General features: G+C 59.1%; 1 protein-coding gene across 2 annotated transcripts; it reads left to right on the plus strand.

The window, feature by feature from the left end:
- Positions 1–466: 466 nt before the first annotated feature.
- On the plus strand, positions 467–7739 carry LOC309517948 (E3 ubiquitin-protein ligase TRIM56-like). Of its 2 annotated transcripts, none has more exons than XM_082197637.1 (2): positions 467–577; positions 4617–7739. In XM_082197637.1, exon 2 carries the CDS (start codon positions 4652–4654, stop codon positions 6767–6769), a length of 2118 nt encoding a protein of 705 aa, XP_082053763.1. In that variant the 5' UTR covers positions 467–577; positions 4617–4651; the 3' UTR covers positions 6770–7739. The 2 variants fall into 2 exon arrangements, with proteins under 2 accessions (XP_082053763.1, XP_082053762.1); XM_082197636.1 differs by lacking the exon at positions 467–577 and adding an exon at positions 2231–2374.
- The last annotated feature ends 790 nt before the right edge of the window (positions 7740–8529 follow it).

An 8529-nucleotide genomic window follows, 5' to 3' on the forward strand; every position in this document is an offset into this window, starting at 1 on the left:
GTTCTTGAAGCTACTAGCATGAGTTTGATCAAACTGCGGGAGGCAGTGGAGGACAGAAGTGCCTGGCGTGCTCTGGTCCATGGGGTCACGAAGAGGCGGACACGACTAAACGACTAAACAACAAGCAAGACCAGCTACCTCTCACCTTCGTTCAAGCTTCAGCAAGACTAACACCATCTTGTTGCTGGCTGACACCATGGTCACATGCTAGTCTCACAATAATTGCTCTGAAACGCAGGCTTAAAAGGGGGCAGAGAAAGAGCAAACCACAAAGGGGTGTGTAAAGGGAAGTTTTGTGAGCATGCAAGGGCACAGAATACACATAGGGAAGAAAGAGGAAATGCCCAGGTTAGCTGAAGCATGCAAACATCCGCCTTTGCGTTTAAAGCTGGTGGTAGGACTGTATCCCAGGTGGTTAGCTGGTGTGTCTAAACGATACGATGACTATAAAAACGGTGTACAACAAAGATCGGGGTTCAGCCTCTGACTGCTTTCTTGGTCGCTTGCTGTAACCTTTCCTGCTCCAGCAAGAAATAAAACTTTGCGTTTTATTCTTGGGTGCTGTTCTTCGGAGCTGGTGAGTAAAGGACTAGGCTGTGCAGGGGACCTTAAGGCAGTGTTTCCCAACCTTTTTTGGGCAAAGGCACACTTGTTTCATGAAAAAAATCTCGAGGCACACCACCATGCCAGATGGGGAAAGGTCACTTTTTACTTATGTAAAAAAAAAAAAAAAAAAATAGTAACAGCATAGAAGGTAATGGTTAGGCTAGCATCCCTCTTCCAAATATGCTAGGTTTTTATTTGCAGGGACTGTTCTACATGGGAAAGCATTCAGCACTGTCATTCTCCCATCTGCCATCTGAATTGGTACTATTCTGGGTCAACTTACTCTGCTGCATGTGTAGATGAAAATGGCACCAAGTGTGGGGGAGGGGGCAGAACAGGTTTCAGATACAGGATATTAAGCATACACGTACTTCAGATTGAACTGGTTGCTTGCTTTGCAAGTTTTCATTTCCCAAATGACTGCCTTGGCAAGCGCAATACCTACCAGGCTCAACGCCGGTCTCGCGCTGCCGCTTCCCGCGCTCTCAAGGACCCGGGAGGAGGAAGGCGTGAAGGGAATCCCGAAGGCGCAAAAACCTCGCGCATGCGCAGGCCTTCCGCCTGCGACAGCCCAGTAGGCCGGCCAAAGCGAGCGGCGATGGGATGTGGGAGGGAGCTCGCTCGCCGCCCCGCGTGTGCCTATGTGGGGCACGTTACAGCCCCGTGACATCAGCGCCACGCAGGCAGCCAGGCAGGCAGACGGCGAGAGCCCCGCGCTGGGCGGCCTCTCCTCGCCGTCGCCGCCCCGCCTCTCGCCGCCCGACTCGCCCACCTCCCTCCCACGGCACACCAGGCAACGTTTTGCGGCACACTAGTGTGCCGCGGAACACCGGTTGGGAAACACTGCCTTAAGGTAAAGGTAAAGGGACCCCTGACCGTTAGGTCCAGTTGTGGCTGACTCTGGGGTTGCGGCGCTCATCCTGCTTTGCTGGCCGAGGGAGCCGGCGTACAGCTTCCGGGTCATGTGGCCATCAGGACTAAGCCACTTCTGGCGAACCAGAGCAGCGCACGGAAACGCCGTTTACCTTCCCGCCGGAGCGGTACCTATTTATCTACTTGCACTTTGACGTGCTTTCGAACTGCTAGGTGGGCAAGAGCAGGGACTGAGCAATGGGAGCTCACCCCGTCGTGGGGATTCAAACTGCCGACCTTCTGATCAGCAAGTCCCAGGCTGTGTGGTATAACCCACGGCGCCACCCGCGTCCCTGCAGGGGACCTTAGGGGAGTCAAAAGGGAACCCGGGGGTCATCTAGTCCAACCCCTGCGATGCATGAATCACAGCTGGACGGGGCCCTCTTTTGGCCTGACCCAGCTGCTGCCCTCGGTTCTTGCGTCCACGAAGGAAACAGGGAGCTCTCCGACGGGGGGGCGGGAAGCGGGGCGGCCCCAGGAGGGCACACTTTGCCAAGACCCGCTTGCGCTAACTCCTCGGGGGGTGGTCCAGCCTGGATACCCAAGAGGAGACGGGCTGCGAGGCTCAAAGGGGGCGAGGAGAGACGAGGGGAGCGGGCGGGCAGGACGCCCCCTCTCCAGCCCTTTGGCCCCCCAGCGGAGCCATCCCCGAGCCCCCCCCCCGCCACCCCCTTGTCGCAACCTCCCAGCCCCGCGACGCCTCGCCTTGCGGGAATCCTCCGCCCCCTGGGGGCCGGGCCAGGCGTCAGATTCGCTTTCGCTTTCGTGCAGTGACGCTCCCCGCCCCACATCTCGGGGGCGACCTCCCGAGGGAAGGGCAAGAGGAGAGGACCCCCAGCCCAGCTGCCGCTCCGGGGTAGGGGCTCCTTCGCGGGCAGGCGGGCAAGCTGCCAGCCAGTCGGGAGTCGCCCCCCAGATATGGGGTTCGGGCGGCGGCCTTTGGCATGGAGACCTTCGGAGGGTTAGGGGCGGCCGGGGTGGGTCGGGGGGCGGTCCTTCTCTCCCTGGATCCCGGGGAAAGGGAGGTCACGCTGGTCGCAAGGGCCTCGATGAGAGCTGGGCAAGGGCGCCCCCGCCGGCGCCAGGAGTCTCCTAGGAACCCAGGAGTCCTGCCCCCTAACCCCCACTCCCGTTGGAAAGAGCCGCCCCCCCACTTCTGACTCGCACCCATCGCTTCTGGACGTGTTGTAAAAACCAGGGGTCGCCTGTGAGGCTCAACCCACGGAGAGTGGCGCTTTCAACCCCGTGTGTGGGTTTTCCCCGTGTTTGTGGCTGTGCGTTTAACGCGCTCCTGTGCGCGCCTTCCTACCTAGCGCACTTAGGGACGTGCGCTTCTTGTACAGAGCCTCGGTTTCCTTACATCAGGCGCAAGGGCTCCTCCTCCTGCCTCCCGGGGACACCCCGATCCGGGGAGCCCCCTCTCACCCCAGGCTCCTAGCGGGAGGAAAGAGGGGAGCCCCAGCAGCAGGGCTCTCCGGGTGTTGCTGGACTCCCGCTCCCTCCCTGGAGAACACTGGCCTTGCAGGGAGTTCAAAAGGGAATCCAGCCATATCTGGTGTTTGCAGAACTTTTGTCCCGAGAGGACTGGGCAAAGTCAGGGAGGAGGGAGGGTGTCCTTGGCTCCGAGCCACAATACAGACTCTGCTGTGCCTTAGTGAGTGGTCCAGATCCAGAAACCGAGTAGAAACTGCTCCTACTGTCAGAAAGTTCTTCCTGATGTTTACGCTGCAATGTCCGTTCTTGTAACTGAACTCAGGCTTGCTTCATTTCCCATGTGGCAGCCCTTGAGATCTTTGAAGATAGCTACCATATCCAGTGGCGTAGCGTGGGTTGTCAGCACCCGGGGCAAGGCAAGTAATTTGCGCCCCCTAACCCGTGGATTTTAGCACTCAAGTGCGAGCCCCCCCCAGATGTTGCGCCCGGCCCCCCTGCACCCCTCACGCTACGCCACTGGGGCTGGGGGCGAGCGAAGGAGCCAAGGACCCCCCCAAAGGCTCAGCAGGAATTTATTAAATTTATTATTTGCGGAGCCCCCGCGGGCCGAGGCAGCCGAAGCCCCCTCCCCTCGGGCGCCTCCCCGCCCCCTCCTCTCCTTGGGCTGTAGGTGGAGCTCCAGATCCGGGCTTGGCGAGTGCCTCTCCTCCCTGCCGGGTCCGGGGGCTTCCAGCCGTGCTCCGTCCTCGCCCCCCCCCGGGGCTGAGACTTGCGCTGAGAGCTGGAGCCAGCGGCGCCCCCTTCTGCCGGGAGACCCTCTCCCGCCCGCCGGCTTCCTCTCGGAGGGTTTTGGGGAGCGCAGGGCGCGGCAAGGCCCCTCGGAGCTCTCCTCCCTCCCAGTCGGCAGAAGCAGCCGCCGCCTGTGGCTGGGCCGAGGGGGTGGCGGCGGCGTGCGGAGGCTGCCCGTGCCCGGCCAGGCATCGGTGGTGGCATCGGCACTGCTGCAGCGGCTGCTCCTCCTGCGAGCAGTGAGTGGAGCGCAGCCGCAGCGGCGGCGCGCTAGGGCGCAAGGCTGGCGGTGGCGGCGGGGAGCCCGGCGGAGGAAGGAACTTGTCCCTTCCCTCTGGACTCGCACCCCCCCAGATGTTGCACCCGGTGCGGCCGGCACCCCTGGCACCCCCCACGCTACGCCACTGACCATATCTCCTCTCAGTCTCCTCTTTTCCCGTTCTCATCAGGCTTGGTTTCCAGACCTTTGATCATCTTGGCAGCCCTTCTCTGCATACCTTCCAGCTTGTCAATACAGTTGTACCTCGGGTTACCCAGAAATAGCACCTTGGGTTAAGAACTTTGCTTCAGGATGAGAACAGAAATTGTGCTCTGGTGGCACAGCAGCAGTGGGAGGCCCCATTAGCTAAAGTGGTGCTTCAGGTTAAGAAGAGTTTCAGGTTAAGAACGGACCTCCAGAACGATTTAAGTATTTAACCTGAGGTACCACTGTATCCTCCTTAAATTGTGCTGCCCTGGACTTCTGATGGTGCCGCCTAAAATCACATTAGTCTTTTTTTGCTGCTGCATCACAGCGTTGACTCATATTGTGGTTTACTAAAACCCCTGGATCCTTTTCACAGTGCGCTCTCTCTCTCTTTCTCTCTCCCTTCAAGGCAACCTCCCTGCAGCAGGGACCACCCACCCCACCATGGCTGCCAAGGCCCCGTCCCTCTCCGAAGCCCTCACCAGCGGCTTCCTGACCTGCACTATCTGCCTGGAGCGCCTCCGCCGCCCCAAGATCCTGCCCTGCCTGCACAGCTACTGCCAGGAGTGCCTGCGGAAGTTGGCAGGAGGCCAGAAGGAGCTTCAGTGCCCCGAGTGCCGTGAGCGGGTGGCCCTCCCAGAGGGGGGTGTGGGTGCTCTCCGGACCAACTTCTTCATCAACGGCCTGCTGGACCTTGTCCGCCCCACGGGGGAGGCAGAGCCCACCTGCAGCCTCTGCCCGCTCATCGGCCAGGAGACCAGCCGGCCGGCCGTCTCCCGCTGCCTGGACTGCGCTGACGACATGTGCCGGGACTGCGCCAGCGGGCACCGCTGCTCCCGCCTCACCCACCTCCACCGCGTGGTGGCCATGGAGGACTACCTCTCCGGGGAGCACGACGAGGAGATCCGGAAGCGCCAGGCGCTGCAGTGCAAGGAGCACACCGGCGAGGAGCTGCGCTTCTTCTGCACGCCTTGCGCCGTCGTCCTCTGCCGGGAGTGCCGGCTGGGGGCCCACCTCCAGCACCCTTGCCTGCCCCTGGCTGAGGCGGCCCTGGCCCGCCGGCCGGTCATCGTGGAGCTCCTGGCGGGGGTGGAGGAGACGGTGCAGGTCATCCGGGCGGGGAGGGCCAGCCTGGAGAGGGAGGCTGCGCAGCTGCAGGGGCGCGAGGCTAGCATCCGGGATGCGGTGGAGCGGGCATGCTCGCGGGCGGTGCAGCGGCTGCTGGCGCAGCAGGAGGAGGTCCTGGCCCAGCTGGCGGACTACGTGAGGGAGCAGCAGAAGGCCTGCCAGGCCCTCTGCTCCGATCTGGAGTTCCAAGAGCAGGTGGCCTCCAGCACCGTGGCCTTTGCCCAGAAGGTGCTGAGTCTGGGGAGGGAGGTGGAGATCGTCTCCCTGGAGCAGGTCATCTGTGAGCGTCTCAGGCATCTGCAGGGCTTCTCCTGGGAGCCGCTGGCCACCCGCCTGCCCTGCCTGGAGGTCAACGCTGAGATTGAGGGCAGTGGCCCTTGCCTGTTCCACCTGGAGTTCCGGGAGGAGAGCCCCACTGGAGTGCCGGAGGGCCCCAAGGAGGAGGCCACAAATGGGGCCAAGAAAGAGACCCACCTGCCCTGCCTGGAGGTCAACGCTGAGATCCCCACTGGAGTGCCGGAGGGCCACAAGGAGGCAGCCACAAAAGGGGCAAAGAAGAAGAGGAGGAAGCAACAGCAGCAAGAGCAGCCTGCCAAGGAGGGATCCCAGACGACTGTGCCTCCTCCCAAGGCCCCGGAAGCCCCCCTTCTGACACCCAAGCCTCTCTTCTCGTGTAGCTTCTGGGTCAAGACCCCCAGTGACAAGAAGCGTCCTCAGGTCACGGGGCTCTGCCCCTTTGGCTCTGGAGAGCTGCTGGTGGCCGATGAGCAAAACCAGAAGCTGAAGCGCTTCTCCCTGCAGGGGGAGTTCAAGGGCACTGTCCCTGTCCCCAGTGGCGTGGCCCCGGTCAGCGTGGCCACCGTGGGCAGCAAGGTGGCCTTCACAGCCGGCTCCTGCCTCTACCTCCTGAACGGTGAAGGTGGCCTGGTGTGGCAGAAGGCCCTGCGAAGGGGGCAGGCCAGCCATGCCGTGGTGGGTCTGGGGGGAGACCGTATGGCAGTGTGTGTGGCTGGGCAGTTGGAGGTGTACGACCTGGAGGGGCGGCTGCTGGAGAAGATTGTGCCCGAGGGCAGTGGGGAGAGATGCCTCGTCTTCCTGGCCAACCACAAGGACGGCTTTGTGGGCTCCGACTGGTACCGCCGCAGCGTGGTCCTGTTCACCAGGACGGGGCAGCTGGTGGCCGAGTTCTCTGAGGAGCAGCTGGGCGAGTGCCAGCCGGGGGCCGTTTGTGCCGATGCCACGGGCATCATCTACGTGGTCCTACGGGAGCTGAACAAGGTGGTGGCCTTCTCCCCCAGCGGGGAGGAGTTGGGGGCGTTCCTCACTGCTGAGAACAGCATTGACCGACCGCGGGTGGTCACGGTGGCTAGGGAGGGGCGCTTTGTCGTGGCTCTGAGCAACGGCACTGTCCACATCTTCCGGATCAGGTATTAGGGCAAGTGAGACAGAGGAAGGGCAGGGTGTGTGTGTGTTGAAAGCTGTATGTCCCAGTGTTAATGACCCAAAGCAGACTGGTGTGCCCAAGGTGAGCAATGGTGTGTGTAGGAGAGTAAAAGCAGCAGTTCCTCCCGCCTGCCCTCCTGTCTGGATTGTGTCGGCTCCCAGAGTTGTGCTTTACTTACCTGGGGTTGATGTTCCCAAGGGCGGCCACCAGAGGGCAATGTGGAAATGATAGAACCTGGCATAGATCGCCTAACTGCCAAAGTTTACGTTCCTTTTGTTCTCCCACGTAAATAAGGGCATGAAAAGGTCCAGAGGATAATGCTGCTTTTTTCACCAAAACCCCAAAAGGCTGCAACAGCTGGATATCAGCAGGCAGCAGCAGAGACCTGCTTACACTTATATTTAGACCAGCTTGCAGTCAGGATGCTCTTAAATGGGACGGCTTGCGGCTGGAATACGGTTTTTTGTATACTTCAGCAGGTATAGAACTTGTTTACACCTGTTAGTGGTCAGGATGTGGCTTTGTCTCTTGAGTCAATGTGTGAAAGCATAGAAGTAAAGGTAAAGGGACCCCTGACCATTAGGTCCAGTCATGGCCGGCTCTGGGGTTGCGGCGCTCATCTCGCTTTATTGGTGGTTTAACCCACAGCGCCACCCGCATCCCTAAAAGCATAGAAAGCATGGACCAAATAAGGAGAAAGGTAAACAGGAGGGGTGGTCCTCGAAATCAGAGTGATGGGAGATGTCGACAAAGGCGGGAAATTAGTAGGGAAATTAGGAGGTCGTGATGGGCTGTAAACCTTGCAGTACCCAGCCAGTGGGGAGACGAGGGAGGGAACCTGCACTTCAGGTATAGGGAAGATAAGCTTATGCTTTGTCAATTTTGGGTGTGCCTGCTTTGGACACCGGCTCTTGCAAGGACATATTGTATTCAATAAACTCTCTGCTTTTTCACCAATTTTATTCAGATTAAGGGATTAAGGGTCTTAGGAGCCACTTTTTAAAAACTTCTGACAGAGGAGGACCCCTCTGACAAGATGGTGGGCACCATAACCTTTCCAAAGTGCCTTTTCTGCTCTCAGGAGGAAACTCGGGTCTTGGCCAGGTGTTCTGCAAAAGGGTGGCAGAATCCATTACGCAGGAGGGCTCTCGGATTTGGGTTGCTGGTGTGGCCAGCTTCCAGCTGCTAAATGGGGCATAACACAACACAACAGAGTGTGCGTAATTGGAGCGCGAATCTGAGAGTGTGGGGCACGATATTAAGCCTGAACGTTATATTCATTTGCACCCCAAGGAGACCATCACTGAGTGGGGATCCCGTCTGTGCCTTCCGGAACAATCTGACAGAAGAACATGATTTGTAAACTCTGTTGTGATCACCATCCCTCTCTCTTTTTTCTATAAATATCGTTCAATAATAAAACAAACGTGTATATTTGCATCTTTGCAAGAGAGGACAATTGTATATGAGCTGAAATAAAGAGTCTGGATAAAAAACTTCCTGCAGTTCTGATATTTTTGTCCTGGGATGCTTTCAGGTGGGAACTTAATATGTAAAAGGGCCACAGAAACATCCTGTATGAGAAGCATAAACTCCACAGCAAACAGCTGCCTGGGGAACCCCCCCCCCCATTTTTGAACATGCAGAAACTCCACTGGGAGCAGCCAGAGAGTCTGGGAGCAGGAGCTCAACTGTTCAGAAATGGGGCGGAATCTCTCCATACAGCATATTGGAAACAACAATGAGCAGA

This window comes from Podarcis vaucheri (assembly GCF_965113315.1).
Source record: "Podarcis vaucheri genome assembly, chromosome: 13".
Lineage (NCBI taxonomy): Eukaryota > Metazoa > Chordata > Lepidosauria > Squamata > Lacertidae > Podarcis > Podarcis vaucheri.